Genomic DNA, 22039 nt, shown 5'->3' with positions numbered 1-22039 from the left:
GTTGAAATTGTTCTTCCATGGTCAGCATTTGCTCCGCCAGGGTACGCATTTGTTCTAAATGGTCTGATGTACTTATAGAAGACAAAACATATTCCAAGCACCCAGACGAAACAGAGCTTCGGTATTTTGTATGCACCATCACCATTAGAGACCCCTTGCCAAGTGTGTGTTGCTTGTGGTGTGTTCCTTTATATTTGTAGAAGCATATAGTACTACTATTTTTTACTTTATGGCTTAACACCGATATGGGAAGAGAAAACACTCAAATGACTCCTAGTTTTGTGTTGGTTTATACATCAGCAACAATACGTGCGTACTGATACTGCACACTGTAAAGTCTATACTGTAGTTGGGTTAGTTCGACATTAGCAAGTAGAAACACAGTTATTAACAAGCTTGGTATTAGTGTTATGTAGCATTCAATACGCAAAACTATCATATGAAGATGGCAGAAATTTGCCATGATTACATTTAGACTTACTTTTACGGGTACATGATTTGGACAGTCAAATTTGTCACGTGTCACTAAACCTTCGTCAGTCAGATATATTGCTGTAGAAATAGGCCTGAGCCAAAAGGGTTTTTTACTACAAATCACCAGAAATCGGTTATACATGAACAATTGTACGTCTGGAATGGATCGGTCGCTCTTAATGTATATCGTACAGTACTACATGTACTTTAAATTGTATAATTGTCATAAGAACTATGATTCACTTATGATTGTTATGATAGAAGAAACTTACCATTCTTTTCCAAGACTGTCGATTTTACCAAAATGTTCACCAGGAGTAATTGATATACCGTTGATGTTTACGACCGCTTTGATCTGAAACATGCATATTTATGAATATACCGTTGCTGTTTACGATCGCTTTAATCCCAAACATGCGCATTTATCATAAATCCGTTGATGTTTACTAATACACATTTATCGTTAATCCGTTGATGTTTACGAACGCTTTGATCTGAACCATGCACATTTATGAATATACCGTTGCTGTTTACGATCGTTTTAATCCCAAACATGCGCATTTATGAATATACTGCTGATGTTTACGACCGCTTTAATCTGAAACATGCACATTTATCGTTAATCCGATGATGTTAACGACCGCTTTAAATAATCCGAAACATGCACATTTATCGATACTGATGATGTTTATTACCGCTGAATAATGGATACATCATTGGTGTTTTCTACCGCTTATTTTAAACAGGCCAGGGTATGATGTTTGTTTGTGTACACTTCATACGTTTTACGAAATGATAAACAAAAACGCCTTATTCTCATTGAATTTTAAAATACTTAACATATAACACTAGGTAGAACCTCAAACAGGCCCCAATATCACGAAAATACTCAAGTCAAATCACAATCTCGGTCTGAACTCTTTTTATCAAATTACAGCATCATATGATTCAAATAAATACTTCATTCTTTTTAAAATCGCATTCTCTCATTCATTATGTTGATTAAAAATGTTGTCAATATTTTCACGAAAACAAAATGAGAGCAAAAAATGTACTTGAGTCCAATTTATTATTAGTACATTTTGTGCTGTAGAAATATTTTTTAGAATATTGAATAATAATGTTAATCAGCATTATGCATGTGAGAATGTGCTTTTAAAAATAGTAAAACATTAGTAATGTTTAATAATGTCATACTGTAATGTGGAGAAGTGAGTTGAGATTAAGACTGAGATTTGACTTAAGTATTTTTGTGATATTGCGACAAGGTCTCCTTTTGAAAAGTCATCGAGAAAGATCATAACCATAGGAGAAAAGCTACATACACGCTGCCTCGGCACCATTCACATACCGATGAATACTTCAACGGATATCAGCATAGTTCACACTGTGGAATATCGATGTCAAAAGAAACATCCGAAACGCAGCAGGCCGTTAACATACTCTTGTACTACTTAAACAACTCTGGATATAGTTGGTTACCTGAGGTAAGATTGATGTCAGAGTAAGGGCCAGGAAACCTCCGAAACACAGCCCAACGGCCCCAAGCCGGGTGGCGTCAATGTACTCCAGCCGTGAGAACCACTCAAACGCCTCCTGGAAAATATGGGGTAATACGTAGTCATGCTACAAGAGTATCACTGGCCGTCGGCATTTCCAGTGGCCACCATAGGCGACGGTATAAGTCAGAGAAGGGGAGCACTATTTTCTTTATATTTATTTTAACGATTTATTTTCAACCATTTCTGACTCAGTGTGTGTATACAACGTGATAAATTGCGCCATAAATGCTACTTCGGAAGGCAATACTTTGCTTCTAACGAAGACTTTAAACAAAGATTACTTCACTATTTCTTCACCATTTTTAATAAAACAAAGCGCAGTCTAGGCCGCTTACGGAGCCCCACCTTCGGTCTTTTACCAGAGTTTGATTGAGGGTTTAGTTTCTTAAAACACTTAGACAAACCTTTTCATAATACGGCCGTCTGACGGAGCACTGTCAATACATTATTTTGGAAACAAGTTTGTCGAAGTTTTTGATGAAACTAATCACCTTATTAAACTTCGGTAATAAAACGAAGGCGGGGCTGTTTAAGCGGCTTAGACTGCCCTTTGTTTAACTTTCAATAGTGTAGTAAAGGAAAAGTTATCTTTAAGTTTTTATTTTAAGCCTTCCGACGTAGCATATATGACGTAATTTATCACGTGGTATACACACACTGTGGCTGAGATACTGTTACTTCGGCTGTGTTGACATCAGTACAACAAATAACATATACGCCTCTCATAGTATACTACATTTCTTCGTAACTGATTTTGCCGTTTTAATAAAACTAGCGTACCTTGGTTTACGAACATCGACTATCACAACGGCAACGACGACAAAAAATGATGATACGCTTATAACGGTGTTTATATAGTACATACCATATACGGGATGAACGATTTTCAGGTATCACGGTTCACTAAATGAACTTCATTAAAAGCAAGACAGACACAATTGAAGACGATCGTGCATCGGTCAGAATAACTTTAAACAACATGAGAAAAAGATAAACTATTCAGAACAATCGTATGAGTCCATGTACACCATACCTGTATGTAGTCGATGTCCACGTCCATAAGCATCTGCGGTAATCCCTCAGAGTACAAGTAGGCGAGACTTAGTGTAGCGTAACCGTGAGAAGCCAATAGTGCAGCCCGCGTCTCAACCTGGGACACAAGGCCACCAAACATGTCTATCAGGGCCGGGAATGGTCCCGTGCCTACAGGGGAAGAAATGGCAGGAGTAAAGGCGTTTAACAGCGGAAGGCCGCAATGTTTTAAATTTAATACAATAATATACAATTGCCAAACCAGCTATCAGCTGCTGTCAAATTATTTTAGGGAAAAATGACATACACTCATGCTTAATGTGCTGTTTATTTACTTCTTTGCTAAAGATAATTTTGATCGACCACTATAAACTTTTTACAAGGTGTAAGCAACTTATCGATATTTATTTCCTGAGAAGTCCAATGGTATGACCACCATTGGATGTCTGTCGTTGGGACTCGTTCACAGATTGTATGTTGGCATTATTATTTTTCAAACGGTGTTCAGATTCTGTTATTTCGCCTTCATCATCAACAAATACGAAACAAGGATTGACTGGCAGGTACTTAGTTAAACTGATTTTGGTAAATCCAAGCCTCGAGTCAGTCAATTTTCAACAGCGTTACTAACGCTTTTTGGCAAAATAGAGCATTCTGTCATATATTTGACTAATTTTATCAGAAAAATTCTTAGTTTATCTCTTATTTATAAAAGGTACCACCCGAAAACATAGCAGTATAAGTTAAATTTTAGGCTAAAACACAATACATGTGTATATACAGTTGAACACCGCTATTCCGAACATCGTTTATCCAAAATTATCGCTATTTTGAAATTATTTTTTCGATGCCGATGTTATTCCTTCTTCGTTTAGCTAAATGTTTTTAATTTGTACATGAAACTTTTAAGGTACTGTTAACGTAATCAATATAACTGCAATGCTCTTAATATTACGTAAAATCCTCCCAATATCACCCAAACATATCACTTTATGAAAACTCTAAAATACAGGCACTCATAATATTTCGGATGTCTTAAAGCTGCACTCTCACAGATTTACCGTTTTTACAACTTTTTTATTTTTTGTCTTGGAATGAGTATTTTTTTGCGTAAATATCTGCAAACAAGTGATAAAAGACTACTGACAAAAGATTAGACAGCAGATTTTCATATTTCCGTTCCAAAATTAATGTTTTATGGCTGAAACCGTTACTAACGGATTAAGAAAAATGCATAAAACATCATTTCTTTTTAACTTTTATATAAAAATCTGCAATCTAAATTTTTGTCAGCAGATGACTGGTTTACATACATTTTCGTATAAATTGGCTCGTTCCAAGACAAAAAATAAAAAGGTGTCAAAATGTTCAATGTGTGAGAGTGCAGATTTAATTTAGAACAAAGTATGCAAGGACTAAAATCTTCGCAACGATATATTGCTGGCAAGTTTAATTCATATTATGTGTACATGACAGCAAGGCAACTTTTTTTTCAAAAGGGTCCTGTATATTTATAACTACTATTGAAAAGGATACAAATATAGATCAAAGAAAAAGTTCACGGAATTAAATGAGTGCATATAAATAAGATGACCCTACCACTAAGTTAAATAATTAGGCATTTTCTTGACCACATAATGTTTGTATGATGCAGTATATACACTGTGGATATTTTTTGACAATTCTACGACAGGGAGAATATGCAAATTTATTCACCACCAAAATAACAAGAGCCGTCGTAAGACAGCGCGCTCGACTACGCCGCTTTGACTTAGAATACAATAACGATTTAATAATACCAAGTTTGGTCTCTTTATGTCAAACCTAACTAAAATTGATACATAAGGTGACTTTGATGCTGCCCTCCCACCAGCTCGCCCTAACAATGACGCAAGTCATTCAAATAACTTGATTTCCCATTATGAAAATGTGGTTAAGAATATACAAATATGCCTTTCAAAGGAAATTAAAAAAACACACACAAAAAAACAAGGGCCATAACTTGTATTTAGGCTTCAACGGAGTTATGTTTCTTGTTGTAAGATGGTCGTAAATAATTTTGAATTTTATTAAGTGCATTTACTGAACGGTATAGAAGTTGTTTTTATTAAAATCCCAACTTGCCCTTAACTTTTACTTGCCTAAAACTTTAACCTAAGTCAACTAGGGGCCATAACTTGTATAAAGGATATGGAGTTATGTAACCTCATTGGGTGACGGTCCTGAACAATTGTGTGAAGTATTAAGTCAATTGAATGAAGGGTATAGAAGTTATTAAACAATATACCAACCTGCCTTAAAACTTTAACTTAAGTTCCATAGTCAATCAGGGGCCATAAGTTGTATAAAATATAATATGGAATTATCTGACCTCATTATGTGATGGCTCTGAACATCTGTGTGAAGTATTAAGTCAATTGAATGAATGGTATTGGAGTTTTAAGTGAAAATCCCAACTTGCCCTAAAACTTTAACCTGCCCTAAAACTTTATCCTAAGTCAATCAGGGGCCATAACTTGTATTTAGGATAATATGGAGTTATGTCAATTGAAGAAATGATATAGAAGTTATTAATAAATATTCCAACTTGCCCTAAAACTTTAACCCAAATTCCATAGTCAATCAGGGGCCATAATCTGTGTAAAGAATAATATGGAGTTATCTAACCTCATCATGTGATGGCCCTGAACAACTGTGTGAAGTATTAAGTCAATTGAATGTAGGATATTGGACTAAAAACGAAAACAGAAACTAGCCATGTATGTTTTAAAACATTAGATTTAAGAAACAATTATTATAATAATTAGGGATAAATATTGACAATATAGTTATTCTCTCCTCACGCGTTTGTTTTTGATGTATAGTATAATATATTATTACGTTAAAATGGTTAAATTCTTATTATGTAGCTTGACATTTGCATGACTACTGACTATGAAAGATCACATTGATGTTTTACTGCTTGTGTATGAATGGGTATATTGCCTAATGTATTTGATATGACCTCTTAAACTCTCTATATATCCCTGATTCATTTTATTTATCCTGACAATTAATGGTGTAACAAATGCCATTTATTACAAAATTCAAACCTTCTGGAAGAAACACCGTTCCCCTAAAGCGGCCATCCCTCAGGGGCAGACGTTTCACATGTGGTGCCATAAATGTCCGGCGCACCACGGTCTTAGTGAGGGGGTCAGAAAGGACTTCCGGCGCTTCGGCCTGGTTCCCGTCGAACACACGGATAGTGAACTCCATCGGCCGCGTGACGTCTTTCTTCACAAGTCGCATAGCTGCCCTCGCACCCACGGATTTTAGACTCCAGAACAGGCCCATCTGTTCTACGCCTGGAATACACTATCGTTAAGAAAGAAGTTTCTTATAACACAAAGTTAGACGTCATTATCCGCTAATGGTTAGAACAAAAACATATAGATATAGTCTGCATAAACACCTTTACGTCGAAACGTTGATATTCTGTTGTGCAAGACTGGTAAGACGAGTATTAAAGCGATGCGTTAAACTGAAGAACATTCGAGGTTCGATTCCCGGCTTGGGCTCACGTTATGTAAGTCGTTGGTCACCAAGCTTTTCAGTTGGTTTCCGTTGGGTATTCGTTAATTCCCTAAAACATTTGATTATTTTCTTACATAATAACGTTCATGTTTAGAGAAATGTCGTTACTCATTTCGAACTCGTTGTACACATGTATCAGATAAAGGTTTCACAGGCCTATACATCTTACCTTTAAAAGTGCCATCTAGTGACTCGCTCGTGCAGTTGTCCACGACACCGCTGTCGTCTGCTCGGTAAACGCACCGCGACTCGAACATACTTCCGTTCTCTCTGACATCAGCAACAAACGTCACAATCTGATTGGACGCTAGTCCCGTCAGACGAATCGTTATCTTCTCATCCACCAAACAGAACTTCGGATGTACGAAAATGATCGGCGCACGGGCGGACGTTGCTGTAGCGCCAGATGAGCACATATTCCTGTTGACATTTTGTACGTGTGAGCTCAGCACGGCTAGTCGACGCACTGATTTTAACATCCTGGCGGTTCAAGTTGGTACTGGTTGTTAATCTTAATCTGAAATGAGGCAATGAATGGCGTCTGCTATCTTAGTTCAGTATGTCTAAGAAGTACGACACAGATTAGTTTTACTGTATCGGTTGACATCATAGTACGATTCGGTAATTGGGTAAAAGGCTTAAAAATAATTGAACGTTCATATCTGCAACGAAATCAAGAAAACAACGAGCCAACGTTGCTCGGGCGTGTGTAAATGGCTATTACATTTCGCACAACTAAATGTCATAAAATAGTACGATTTCGTGTTCATTTGAAAAGTGCATTAATTTACAAATGAAGATTCAAACCCATAGCGTGCTTATACGTACCCATCTTACAAAGCAAACAACATCCCAAATATATATCTAGTGATTACCTGACTCACATATGATACACACAAATGTTAACTTCATCTTCCTAAAGGTTCACCCACATAATTTACCTTCCTAGTTTTACCTCGTGAAAACTAATTCGTCTATAGAAGTATAAATAACTTACATTACAGTGTAACAAAGTGAGTTTAACAGTGTAGCTGACAGATGGTTTTCATATTGAATAATGAACCTAGCTAACGATACTTTCGAATCAATAAGTTTATTTGTCCGCATTCAACATATATTGATGAACTATTGTCTTTAAGTAATATATTGAGTTTAAACATACTTATTATTGTCCATGCCTGTTAATCATAATCACAGATTGGTTGATTAACTGCCTAAGCAGAATATTGCGCTTATTTCAAGAACGCATAGATGGTGATGTTTTTGCTTTTCATTTTCTATTCTATACAAATCAGATACACATTTTCTCGAATGGGAATTGTCTGCAAAGTAATAAAGCACTTATTAAGGGACCCTTACATATGGGCGTTACACGTGACCGGAAACACATGTCCGGTGTGTAAAATATATATTTCCGCTCGTCGTCCCACGCAAATACCGACACTATATTGATAAGATGTCTTGATTTCGTCTTAACCAGAGCGGATGGCACCGGAACAGGAAATACGGTTAGTGGTGCAGCTACCGCTCCAAACTTGAGTGCTCGGGTAGCAACGGTCGGGCGGAGGGACTATCACACATTGATTGTATCATGAACCGTTAATGGTTTTAGCAAAAACAAACGTGTAATACATATTCTGTTTATGTACTTTTTATTTACACAAAACTTCGGATCTACGGACAGTTTAGTCGTTTTTATTTATATTCGCAATTGAAGATTTATCAAGAGGTTACTGTTGTAAAAAATCTTCATGATTCAAGAGTTAGGCTCAAAACTATTTTCCTCTTCTAGAAAATGGAGTTTACTTAGGAGGAGTGTGTTTGATTAAAAATTCACCAGCTTCGATTTGAATTAAAAGAAGATTTATATGATACTATTCAGCACGTGCATTTCTTCCAAATCAGAACAAACAATTTTATGTGATGATTGGAAGTAGCTCAGACGCTTACTTTATAGATTAGCCAATCATAAAATGAATGATGAAGTTCACATGTTGCAACCGTATGATTCAGTGATATCATGATTGAAATCATCTGCTGTGGACTACTGGGCGTGTTCTCGGATTTAAATGTATTCTTAAATTAGCTTAGTTTTCTAAAGATGATTTAAGCGCATGCGTTACGTCTGCATTTGGGTTCCGGAAATACAGTCCTAAATACAGTATATTTACAAAGGCACTCGATTTTATTATTCTTTTTTCACTTTGTAAATAAATATTTAAACGTGTGGACGAATTATGACAGAGAAAAAAAAACGTTCAATAAAATGTACTCGAATAAAATTTTTTCTTTAAAGCGTTTTGCGTCTACGTGTTTAATATTTAAATGCCGAACAATCTACAATTGTACTTAAGCAGGGGAGCATTTCAAACTGGTATCGATGTCGCTTAAAATTCAAATCGTTTTTATTCAGCGAATATAGCAGTTAATTGTTACATGTATCTAATAATTTTGTTTTAACATCATTTTCAACATAAGCCCTAAACGTACGATGTTTTACGTATTTTCTATGAGAACAGATAAATAGCATAGACTGTGACGGCATTGATAAATAGTTTACATGTATAAGGATTAGATCTAGAAGTCAAGAATAATTTTGCACCGGATGCAGAATATCTAATCCACATTAAGAGTGGTGTGCGTTTACCATGCATGAAATTATTGAACAAGGTAAAACGCCATTTTTGAATGATTAAACTAAATGTACATAGGGATAATGCAATGATTTAACTATGCCGTGGTTTAACATCTATTCAGTAGTATCAGTTTAGTTTTCATGGCAGTGGTGTATTGTATTATTTTTCACCCGAAACGGTTATCCGAACTACGCTTCACTTATGACAAATGGACTTAACCTCTAATAATAGGAAGTCAATGTTTATTGGTGAATCGAGCTTGATGCTGTTGCGAGAGACGAATTCATTAACAATGATAAATCAGTTTTAGGTACGTAAGTAAACAATTCTAACAGTTTCTTCATCGTATTATACAAGTTAATGTAAACAAGCAAAAACTAAACAATTTTGTATCAACAAGATATCGAGCTATTTTATGACCTTTAAACTAAATTAAAGCATAGTTAAACTTACTGGAATTTTAGTATTTGCAATAACTGTTATCATTCCATAATGATCATTCCATCAACAAATTAATTATAAATGAGTCAATATAAAAGTGTGTACATCGTCCTGCTACAAGTATCCATACTAGGTGCAGGAAACTAATATTCTAAAAAAAAGTCTGCTCAGGTATAATGTAGCCTGTTTACGATGTCTCACACACAGATACTTGAAATTAATTATATAACCCTGGTGGATTTTTAGCTTTCATAATATGTTAAGTATCGTCGACAAATCATGATTTACAGTTGTATTGTGTTCCATGACGTGATAAGCATCCCATAACATGTTTTTGTGTGTGTGTTTTTTTTCAGGGACAATACTGATTTTACCCAACTGAGACCACAGGCAACTATTTAAAGTAAGCCAGGGGTAGGTGTTGGGGTCTGCATCATACGTTCAAGTCTCTGTGGTCTCACAGAGTTAATAAGCTGTTTGAATAATATTCCTGAGTGCTATGATCGACGATATCTCACAGTTATCATCAAGTATTTAGAAGAAGTATAGAAAAGTAACAGTAGCAACATCAGGCCCCAATTTCTCGAAACTTCTTAATCTTAACAGGCTAAAGAAGCCTATTTCAATAAGCCAAAATACATACTTAAATAATGAAAACTTGTTTATTCTGATAATCATGATGATAATACCTATCTCAAGTATGATAAACTCTTAAAGAAGTTAACATTACGCAATTTATTGAGAACCACAGTGGACTTGAGAAGTTTCGAGAAATTAGGGCCAGTAGAGCTCTGTGTCATTTTGCGAGCCTATTTGAAATGGAAAAACTACCTTCCCGATGATTTATGTATTATTTATTGTAACATTTTATCTCCGATATTGAAGCTCCTTATCGATCTGTTTAATTATAAAACAAACTAACACGTTGCTGAGGTTGTGATTAATTTTGTTAATCTTGCATTCTAAGTCGCCAATCGACCTCCACCACGATAACAATATCATATTATTGCATCACTTCATGTAACGTTTTTCATTTTCTCCGTTTTAAAGAGTAAACCAGTTGAACCGCCAGGATGTTAAAATCAGTGCGTCGACTAGCCGTGCTGAGCTCACACGTACAAAATGTCAACCGAAATATGTGCTCATCTGGCGCTACAGCAACGTCCGTCCGTGCGCCGACCATTTCTGTAAATCCGAAGTTCAGTTTGGTGGATGAGAAGATTAAGATTCGTCTGACGGGACTGGCGTCCAATCAGATTGTGACGTTTGTTGCTGATGTCAGAGAGAACGGAAGTGTGTTCGAGTCGCGGTGCGTCTACCGAGCAGACGACAGCGGTGTCGTGGACAACTGCACGAGCGAGTCACTAGATGGCACTTTTAAAGGTAGCATACATTACTTTAATAAACACAACGAACTATTAAAGCGTGGTCACATTTTAGAAATTCCTAGTATGCCTTCAAGTATGTTTTACTCGCTTATGCATCTCATTTAATCTGAGATTGTTTTAAAAGCATTGACTTGTACTGATCTGCTTTAAAAATGTAATCATATACAAAAATGCCATTGTTTGTGGTCTGGTACTTTGCTATGGTAACTCAGCAATCTCTTAGTGGTCATTTTTACAGGGGTTGAACAGATGGGGCTGTTCTGGAGTCTGAAATCCGTTGGCGCGCGGGTAGCTATGCGTCTTGTGAAGAAGGACGTTACTCGGCCGATGGAGTTCACGATCCGCGTGTTCGACGGAAACCAGGCCGAAGCGCCGGAAATCTCCTCTGACCCACTCAGTGAGACCGTGGTTCACCGGACATTTATGGCACCGGACGTGAAACGATTGCCTCTTAGGGAAGGTCGCTTTAGGGGAACGGTGTTTCTGCCAAAAGGTTTTTCGCTTTTTCACTTGTTGCATTATATATATTCAAACGAAACTTCAAGATATATATCATGTAAGTTTTTAATAAATGTGTATGTATTGTTTATATTATGTTTTTTGTTTAAAGCTGCACCCGCACAGATTTACCATTTTTACAACTTTTTTTTTATTTTTGTCTTGGAAAGGGCAATTTTTTGCGTAAATATCTGCAAGCCAATGATATAAGATTGCTGACAAAAACTCAGATCGCAAATTTTCATATTTCCTTTCGAAAATTAATGTTTTATGACTAAAACCTTACTAACGAATTAAGAAAAACGAATAAAACATCAATTTTTTAACTTAAGTATAAAAATCTGCGGTTGTCAAAACGCCCAATCTGTGAGAGTGCAGCTTTAAATAACGTATCGTTCCAGTAAGTGGCAACAACGCAGTTTATTAAAGACTGAATGCTAGAAAAATAATAATCTAAATAATACAGATATAATCACAATCAACCCATGTCTGTCATTGTAGGTCCAGGGCCATTTCCGGGTCTTATAGATATGTTTGGCGGACTTGTTTCCCAAGTAGAGACACGGGCTGCACTCCTGGCCTCCCATGGCTACGCAACTCTTAGTCTCGCCTACATGTACGCAGAAGGCCTTCCGCAGGAGGTCGCCCACGTCAGCATTGACTACATACGGGTATGTGTATTTCACGCACATACACACACACATACGCACGCACGCACACACGCACACACACACACACACACACACACATGTATATACACATATATATATACTGTTGAGTTGGTAGGTATGTGACGACGTAGTTTGGGGTTGCTAGGACCACGGTCGCTTATACTAAGACTTGAAAAATGGTTTTAACTCGATAAATTTAGTAAGGAATAATTTGCAGTGTTGAAACTTTGCTAAATTTCAAATTTCAAATGAATGTATCTAGAAATAGGGTTGTATTGTATTTAACTATTGTCGTATTGCAGCGTTTCTTGTTTATTATTTGTATTATCAGACAAGCTTCTTACACCTGCAGTATTAGACTTAAGTAGCAGCTAATGCAAATTACAACTTTACTAACTACATGTATATGTTAAAGTACAATATAGCATTGGATTCATTTTGTAAGTTTTCCCTATTTGCTAGGAAACGTTCGAATGGTTCTCTGGTCTGGAGTATATTGACGCCAGTCGACTGGGAGCCGTTGGTCTGTGTTTCGGAGGTTTCCTGTCCCTAGGTCTGACATCCATACTACCTCAGGTAAAACACTCTACTAGAAGGAATAGTGATTGAGTCGTTCTCTGGATAGAGGTACATTTCAGAGTTTAAGGTTTGTTATAGCTCGACTTTTCGAGGAACAAGGAGAGGTTTTCTACTCGCCAGGGTATTGGCGTCGATGTTAGCTTTGGCGTTTGCGTCCGGTTAAAGTGTTTGGGCAAGTTAGTTATAACACATAAACATGCAATAGTCATGATGATTCGTAATACTATTCTTGGACCTCAGACAAGTAAATTAGACAACTCCAAAGTATCATCAATGCAGGACCAGGTTTGGTTAAAGTTGTTTCGGCATGTTGGGAAATTTTACCATAACTCAAAAAACTGTTCATTCATATTTTTTTTAATACTAAACGGCGCACAATATAGGTTGATGTATTGTTTTTAATTTTAATGCATTTTCATGTTTTTAATATTAATGCACATGTTTTTTTTATTTTAATGCATTTTCATGTTTTTAATATTAATGCACATGTTTTTTTTATTTTAATGCATTTTCATGTTTTTATTTTTGAAGCATACTCATGTTTTTATGAATTTTCATGTTTTTAATTTTAAAGCATTTTCATGTTTTTAATTTTTCATGTTTTTAATTTTTATGCATTTTCTTGTTTTTAATTTTAATGCATTTTAATGTTTTAATTTTAATGCATTATCATGTTCAAGTCATTTGACTTAAATGTATTTTTTTTTAAAATAAGTGTATTATTTAGGTACAGATAGACAAATCATCTAACCAATGAATAAGGAGAGCTTTTCTACACAACCTAGCGTTGGCGTCGGCGTCACATCTTGGTTAAGGTTTTGCATGTAATAAAATTTTACAATGATACATGCATGTTTTACCAAAAACTTTTCAATCCTTAAAACTTAAAAGCGGCGGAATAGTTGAGCGCTGTCTCTGTGATGGCTCTTGTTTGAATTAATAGCTACGTGGCTACAAATTCCACGGTTAAAAAGCGCCAAAATATAGCTAATATTTGTTTATCTGCACCTAAATTATTTGCAATTTTTGTTAAGATCATTAAAGTCAAATGAGTTAAACACGATTAAAAAAGGCATTAAGCTATAGTGTGCGCCTTTAACACAAATGTTAAAAGCCATCACATCAGCTAACCAAGTTGGACAATATCATAAATACAAGTGTTGGCCCCTGTTTGGACAGGAAGCGGCGTAAAGTGGAGCTTCGGATCTTGTTAAAACAGCTACAATCCAAAATGTACCAAGGACTGGTTAAAGGTTCAAGCATAAGAAAACATCTGCGACATTTCCAGAACGTGCTTGTTTTAGATTAAAGCGTGTAAACATTTGGTTGCCTGTCGATGTAGACAACAGCGGTATATTCAAAGTTTTACCTGTCTTGGATAAAAGAAGTTTTAAACATCAATGGTATATCCATTTCTTTCTGCGGTTGTTAACAGTACAGAATTCTACAATTCTTTTGTCTGGAAGTGAAAACATCAACGATGTATCTATTATTGTCTTCGGATGTAAGTATTGATTATATAATACACACTTTGCCTGCCCTTGTATATAAACGCTAATAAATTATTTTGCCTGTTGTAGATAAAAGCGGTCGTTAACATCAACGGTACATGTATCACTCTCGGTGAAAACACCCGAGAGCTTGAAAATGAGTGGTAAGATTACAATTGTATGAACTGTGTACATTGGCATGTATATTGGTTTGCTGATGCAGGTTAGTACCAAATGCGAATATCAAGCCATGCGATTACCGAGATGCGAGTTAAATCTTCGAAAATATAAAATAAAAACAAGCATTAAGATATATATATTAGGGAATTAACTGTGGAGAATATAACACATTGGTGAATATCGAGCCAACTGCGAGTATATATATATATTCGAATATCGAACTCACAGCTCAATACTCGCAGTTGGCTCGATATTCACCAGTGTGTTATATTCTCTACAGTATATACGAAATATATATACGAAAATGCTACTTAGCGTTTGCTTATGAATCTTTGTACACAAGATTAATATAAAAAAAAAACTAGCTGCAAAAATCGACTTGTGGGTTCGATATTCGTCAATATTCACTTTCGGGGGCTGGTGGGTTTGTTTGCTGATTTGGCAAAGTACCTTATCGTGTAATGGGCTTCACAGTGAAACACCAAAACTCATCTGTTATTATCGATCTCACAGCATTCGCATCATAAAAAGCACTCTACTTCTCAACCTCACGAATATTGATCTCACAGCATTCGCATCATAAAAGGCACTCTACTTCTCAACCTCACGAATATTGATCTCACAGCATTCGCATCATAAAAGGCACTCTACTACTCAACCTCAAGGATATCGATCTCACAGCATTCGCATCATAAAAGGCACTCTACTTCTGAACCTCACGAATATCGATCTCACAGCATTCGCATCATAAAAGGCACTCTACTACTCAACCTCACGAATATCGATCTCACAGCATTCGCATCATAAAAGGCACTCTACTACTCAACCTCGCGGATATCGATCTCACAGCATTCGCATCATAAAAGGCACTCTACTACTCAACCTCACGAATATCGATCTCACAGCATTCGCATCATAAAAGGCACTCTACTACTCAACCTCACGAATATCGATCTCACAGCATTCGCATCATAAAAGGCACTCTATTTCTCAACCTCTCGAATATCGATCTCACAGCATTCGCATCATAAAAGGCACTCTACTACTCAACCTCTCGAATATCGATCTCACAGCATTCGCATCATAAAAGGCCCTCTACTTCTCAACCTCACGAATATCGATCTCACAGCATTCGCATCATAAAAGGCCCTCTACTACTCAACCTCTCGAATATCGATCTCACAGCATTCGCATCATAAAAGGCACTCTACTACTCAACCTCACGACTATTGATCTCACAGCATTCGCATCATAAAAGGCACTCTACTACTCAACCTCACGACTATTGATCTCACAGCATTCGCATCATAAAAGGCACTCTACTACTCAACCTCACGAATATTGATCTCACAGCATTCGCATCATAAAAGGCACTCTACTACTCAACCTCTCGAATATTGATCTCACAGCATTCGCATCATAAAAGGCACTCTACTACGCAACCTCACGACTATTGATCTCACAGCATTCGCATCATAAAAGGCACTCTACTTCTCAACCTCACGAATATTGATCTCACAGCATTCGCATCATAAAATGCTCTACTACTCAACCTCACGACTATTGATCTCACAGCATTCGCATCATAAAAGGCACTCTACTACTCAACTTCACGACTATTGATCTCAGAGCTGGCTCAAGTTGATGACCCTTTTTTATTTGAATGTGCACGTTAGATACCTGTGACGGCTATTGTGAGGTTGGGTACTCGTAAAATGGTTTACCCCCCTCCCCCACTCCACCATCCCCCAGCTTCTATTTAGTTCTCTATGTCAAGCGCACCATCAATTATAGATGTTCGTAAAGTTTTCACGAGACACCCCAGACACCGTCCAAAAGTGACGGGTACTCCTCATCCTAAACACATCCCCTGCCGCCACCCCGAAACCGTGTCCGTTACAACTTGACTGACCCACGGTGGTTGCACAATATATCATGCAGAAACAGACAAAATATCAGATTTGCAATGCAAAAGACGTTTGCATTATTTTGCGATGAACCAAAACGGGATTATATGACATAGCTTCATAGATTATACGTATTACGTATTGTTTTAGGTTGTCTGTAACCACTAAATCCTGCATGTACTGGTTGGCTTAGATTCATATTTACTTTTGTGTGAACACTTGCCCACTTGTTACATTGTTTACTGTATTTCAATCAACTCATTAATTTAACAAACAACTGTTAAAATATGTATCTACAGGTTACGCACGGACCACACGGACAAGATAGAGGTGACTTCTGAGGGTATCGTCATAAGAGACATATTTGATAGCGACAATGCTGTATGCGTGCCAGTAAGTCATATTTTGTTGTCATGTCTTAAATGCCTAGTTTAAGGAATGTTTGGCATGACAATACCCTGTTGTGCTTCTCTTGATAATTGCACTGATGTCACGGTAGGGGCCAATTTCCTGTTTATTTATTTATTGGCTCAGGGCAATTTAGGGTCCATTCCTATAATAAAATCTCCAAAATTGCACAGCAGAGTATTCAGATCGGAGATCTGAGAAGACAATTACGCAATTAGATTAAGATCAATACACTGCGGTTATGTACAATACACGGCTTGGGGGGTGGGGGGTCACGTATAGAAGGATTAAACTAGGCCTTTAAAGCTGCACTCTCATACATTGACAGTTTTTGACATATTATATATTTTAGTCTCAGAAGCAGCTGATTTCGTTATCAATGCCTTAAATTAAGTCATATAGGATAACCCACAAAAGAAAATATTTCATTAGTTTGGAAAACTGCCGAAAATTTCATATTCCTTCAAACGTTAGTAACGCTTTTAGCCATACATCATAAATTTTCGAACGTATAAATGGAGAACTGCGGTCTGATCTTTTATCAGCAGTCTTATATCACTGTTCCCCAGGCATTTAGGCAAAAGTTGACTCATTCCAAGACAAAAAAACAAACAAAAAAATGCCAAATCGGTCAATCTGTGAGAGTGCGGCTTTAAACGTGTAGTAATATATCTGTTTGTGTTTCAAAAAACAACTACATTGAAAATGTTTTTCGAACACTTCGAGGAGTAATCTAAATTAATGAAGGCTTTTTTACCTTGCATATAAATAATGTGCAGTGCAGATAAAATGCATATAAAAAATAAGGATTTCACTTTATTCTGAGCTAATTGCCGACTTCTCTCATCACTAATTTTAAAGTTACAGGTACATTTAGTTATAAGTACAGTATTAGTTATCGGCCACGGCTCCGGGTTTTCAACATCTAGACGTTGTTAACATTTAGCCGTTTCCGTCTTAGTGACATGCACTAAAATTTGTCTGTATCAGTTCCTACAACACAAATATAAATTCCCTTCCCTGAATTACAAAAGAAAACCGAAGTTCGTAAACGAAAATGTACAACTTTAGAGTTGAAACCCCTTTCACCGGTTATTGCGCTATGCAGATTCCCGCCAAAAGAAAAATGTGATGGCATTTCAAACACTGTTATTCTTTATAATCAAATTAGTCTATCAATCAATCGAGGGCTTATCTTTCCAAAGCGTGTAAATCCGTTGAGATTTTCAAAGGGTTTAGGGGGTATGACCCAACTCCTCCTCAAAATTTAGATATATAATTTATCAGAGGTCAACAAAGAGTTTGATTTACAACATATTTTTACTACCTAAACTTAATGCTTATTGTAGCATATCTTATCAAATGAGTCAGTTGATTTAAGTTTATCTAAAAGGGACATGAATGAATAATATCAATGAGTATAACTTTACACTAGGGCACACTATATCATCTAGTCAGTCTTTAGAAAAAAGCAGGCTTGATTCAAGTCAATTTATTCTCTTTTTTTATTCAATTTATATATCAGGAAAGGCATTTCCAACCTTTTGAAATCCTTCATAATCAGGAGCTTCCGGGGGCCTCCACCCCCCCCCCCCCCCCCAACCTGGGCTCTTTGCCAGGGCGTTGCCGTGAAACCACCGGATGCCTTACCCTTGCCCCCAGCGATTTTTTCAGGTTTTTCAAAATTATGCACTTTCACCCATGTAAATGCTGATTAACAGTCCTACAGTTTGTCATTTTGAAGTGTACTTTCATTGACGTTCGAATATTTATCTCTTCAACCACTGTAAAATGTGATAAAATATTGATCCCATATGCAATTTTCAATCATCACTGATGTTAAGAATAGAGTCAAAAAGGTTATTTGTCCTTTTGAATTTACAAGGATGATTTATATTTCAATAATTCGAATTCTAAAGTCAAACAGTGAGTTTCGATAAATATATGCCAGACAGGCCGTAGCTAGCCCTCTTTTAATGTGGATTCATAATTGTGCTAGGGGGTTCGGGGGTATGCTGTCAAGTACGCATTCTGCAACTTTGGCTGATTTTCAGGATTTTTTAGTCAGAATCATGTGGATTCAGTCGCATACTCGCATATAGACAGCTACGCGCATGTCAGATGATTCTAACAACAAGTTAATCAGGATTTATTAACTCCAAATGATTCTTATGTGATCAGTTTTTCAAAATGAATAATTAAAAGAGTAATGCAAGTTTCAAAACGTTTCAGCGATTTGTTTTTTAATTAGAGCAGGCAAGTGTAATATCATAAAATGAAACTGCCATTTTTGGCGTTCCTGCCAGCGTTACTCATTTAACCCTTAAACTCTTTAATGATTTCCATAACCCTAGCCCTAACCTCTATATCATAGTTATCCAAATAAGGGGTGTGTTGGTTATGCACCAGTCAATTGTATCCACGCCCCCAGGTCCAGGAGTATACCGGGGATAGCCGGGGAAATGGGTCGTGTTTTTACCTTTCAGGTGGCGCAGTGCCGGGTGAACCATGTGGTGGTTTTGTTTTCGCGCCAAAATAGCGGGGAATGGGCCTAACCTAGGGTCCCTGGGGTGCGGGGGCATTTGGCGGGGATTTTACCAGCAGTTTGTTTGGGCGGGGATATTACCTGGGCTTTGCTGGACCGAAAGTCAAAGTCCCCGCTATTCCCCGGACCAGGGGGGGGGGGGGGGCGTGGTTACAATTGACTGGTGCATAATGTCTTCATTACTTTGGATCAGCCCTCGATGTGGCAACTTCTGTTTAGTGGTAGTACATATTTTTGGTAATAGTTCTTTTTGTCAAACGCTTTGCTCGTTGTGCCTGGTGTATATTATTTTGTTTACTTTCACTACTTTCAGCCAAACATAAATTATTTATTTATTAACCTTATCAAATATGAAACAACGACAGTATAGAAGTGGTCAATCATAAAAGGTCGGGTCAACTTTATGACCATCATAAATTCTGTATTTCTTATCTGCCTTAATCTTACACTGCGTCCAGTAGATAAATAATTGCTAAACAAGCGTATCTAAACGCTACTATTGCACTGAGAGTAGAAATCGATAGCTACCGTCGTTACCCTGATAAGCTCCAAAGTTGGCAATGACTGGGCAAGTATATTTATTCAACCAACATACACTCAATGGTTTCATGACTATGAAAAAAGACCACTAAATGTGATTAATTGTGTCCAATCACTTATACATAGTAACATGAAAAACAAAAGTACACATTGAACAAGCAACTGTTGTAAATGTTCATGAAACCGCCTCTTTCAGTCTGTACAAGAATGTCATCTACTCTAACTCTCATGCGGAACGACACAAAAACGTTCATCTGAAAAGACACAAACGTTATTTTTGGAATTATAATCCTAAAATATGCATACAAGCACAAACAAAACCATAACGGGTGGGAGGGAGGGAAAAACAGTTTTTCTGTTGTGTAATAGCTCGGTATACAACCTCGATAGCACGTGTACAAGCGGCTTTTATACTAGCCGCTTAGTTGTATAAATACACTGATCATTGCCATATATGGCAATAACTGGAAAGACCTTGACCATCACCATATATGGTAATGATTGAAATTATGTTTTATTCCGAACCTAGATAAATTTATTTATCCAGTGAGTACTATTTTAAATGTAGGCGTGGCAGCACGGGGCCAAGATCCTGGTTGTGGTCGGCGAAGATGATAAGCAAGTCCATCCCAAATGGCACACGTACTTCCAAGACAACATACCTGTACAGTTCAAGGACAATTTGCAGGTAAGCGTGGTCGTGCGTGTATAGACGTACACAGCAGTTCCACCCAACTTTCAGGAGCACATTCCCATCAAGTAACATTTATTTTTGTCTTAACCATTTTTAAAAACGCTCCATAATAAAAGTTGAATAAAAACGTTATTTAAAAAAAAATCATCTCGTTTAATTTAATTTTAAGTCCCTTTTTATGAATAATTAATTTAATGATATAAATATATTTTGACGGTCGGCCGGCAGACAAACATTGACCGATTGATAACTGGACCAAGTTTGGACCCAAGGCCCTCAGTCTTTTAAGAGACCAACAGATGACCCTATTTTAATTTTGCGGTCAGTATGTGTCAGGACACATTCGCAGTGTCCTTGAATACAAAAGGCTTGTCCTATTGATTTCAAGAGTATGCTAGGTCCAACGGTCCTGAAACTTGGAAGGAAGGTTTGTCATGATCAGCACATTACCCCTGTAGCTATTGGGGTCAGTATGTCATATTCCATGGTCTCGGTGACCTTGGACATAAAAAAGATTGTCCGATTGAAAACTAGAATATGCTTGGTTCTACGATCTTGGTAGTTGCGTGAGTCATTACTAGTGATTTTCAGGTCACTAGGTCAAATGATACAGTCGCGATGACCTTGGAATTCACAAAGCTAGTCCTATTGGGTGTGCTCTAATATTTTATGTTTATTTATGGCTATCCGCCCGACAATACCATTCGGGGGGCTTTTTCGCATGACTGTGACATCTCTTGTTATGATTAAATCTCGTAGCATATGTTTTTTCTTGCGGATATGATGTATTCTTAATCATAATGCATATCAATCAATGTTCCCAGGTTATACGTTACCCGGACACTGGCCATCTTATAGAACCTCCACACATGCCATTCATTCGAGCAATAGACGCCGGCGGAAAACGCATGCTGACCATCAACTTCATACCTAAACAGTTCAAAGGTCGAAACACAAGGTTTCGTTGCTTGCAGTCGTCCCTTTTCTATGATCTTTATTTTTAAAGTTTAATTTAATATAAAATGAATCATTGTCTGATTACATATTGTTACTGCTATGAATATTCATTCTTTCAATTTCAGACCAAAAACTTATGTCAGGCGGGCACATGGTGGCACACAGTCACGCCCAGGAAGACGCCTGGCAGAGAATACTCGACTTTTTGCATACGCACTTAGGCCCCGGGCATGGCAGTTAAAACACCCGCAGGTTTTTGACACCCGGACAGTAGTAACAAACCGGTGTCTGGTGTCAGAGGATTATGTTATTGTTCGAATACTATGTTAACACCATGTTGCTGGTCTTATACACCTGTCGAGAGTTTGTTGCAATTGCATGTTGGTTTTCAAGAATAACTACCTCTGACTGAAGAGATTAGGGTCGAAATATAACTGTTATACATTGCGTTATCAAATAAA

The 22039-nt window shown here is 37.0% G+C and overlaps 2 protein-coding genes across 9 annotated transcripts in view; one reads left to right on the top strand and one right to left on the bottom strand.

Moving 5' to 3' along the window:
- LOC128237447 (peroxisomal succinyl-coenzyme A thioesterase-like) overlaps window positions 1-9871 on the bottom strand; it is a 15928-nt gene extending 6057 nt beyond the window's left edge. For 2 of the 7 annotated variants that reach the window (XR_008261606.1, XM_052952996.1), the window contains exons 1-6: window positions 7642-7756; window positions 6814-7161; window positions 6161-6415; window positions 3070-3239; window positions 1957-2070; window positions 747-829 (exon numbers count right to left, since the gene is read on the bottom strand). Coding sequence is in view for 6 of the 7 variants with exons in the window: in XM_052952996.1 (XP_052808956.1) it covers window positions 747-829; window positions 1957-2070; window positions 3070-3239; window positions 6161-6415; window positions 6814-7123 (932 nt within the window). In the remaining variant the exon portion in view is untranslated. Of the gene's footprint in view, window positions 1-746; window positions 830-1956; window positions 2071-3069; window positions 3240-6160; window positions 6416-6813; window positions 7162-7472; window positions 7757-9733 lie in introns of those variants that run through there. The other 5 variants (XM_052952998.1, XM_052952997.1, XM_052953001.1 and 2 more) reach the window with 5 other exon arrangements.
- Window positions 9330-22039, top strand: LOC128237446 (bile acid-CoA:amino acid N-acyltransferase-like). Of its 2 annotated transcripts, none has more exons than XM_052952993.1 (11): window positions 9330-9590; window positions 10078-10124; window positions 10772-11104; window positions 11348-11602; window positions 12109-12278; window positions 12741-12854; window positions 14438-14511; window positions 16734-16827; window positions 20496-20615; window positions 21446-21566; window positions 21704-22039. In XM_052952993.1, the coding sequence occupies exons 3-11, from the start codon at window positions 10795-10797 to the stop codon at window positions 21817-21819; spliced, it is 1374 nt and encodes a 457-aa protein (XP_052808953.1). In that variant the 5' UTR covers window positions 9330-9590; window positions 10078-10124; window positions 10772-10794; the 3' UTR covers window positions 21820-22039. The 2 variants fall into 2 exon arrangements, with proteins under 2 accessions (XP_052808953.1, XP_052808955.1); XM_052952995.1 differs by having other exon boundaries at window positions 10078-10135.

This window comes from Mya arenaria, chromosome 6, assembly GCF_026914265.1.
Source record: "Mya arenaria isolate MELC-2E11 chromosome 6, ASM2691426v1".
Lineage (NCBI taxonomy): Eukaryota > Metazoa > Mollusca > Bivalvia > Myida > Myidae > Mya > Mya arenaria.
Note: the sequence above shows the minus strand (reverse complement) of the source record. Positions and strands in the feature narration are given on the sequence as shown.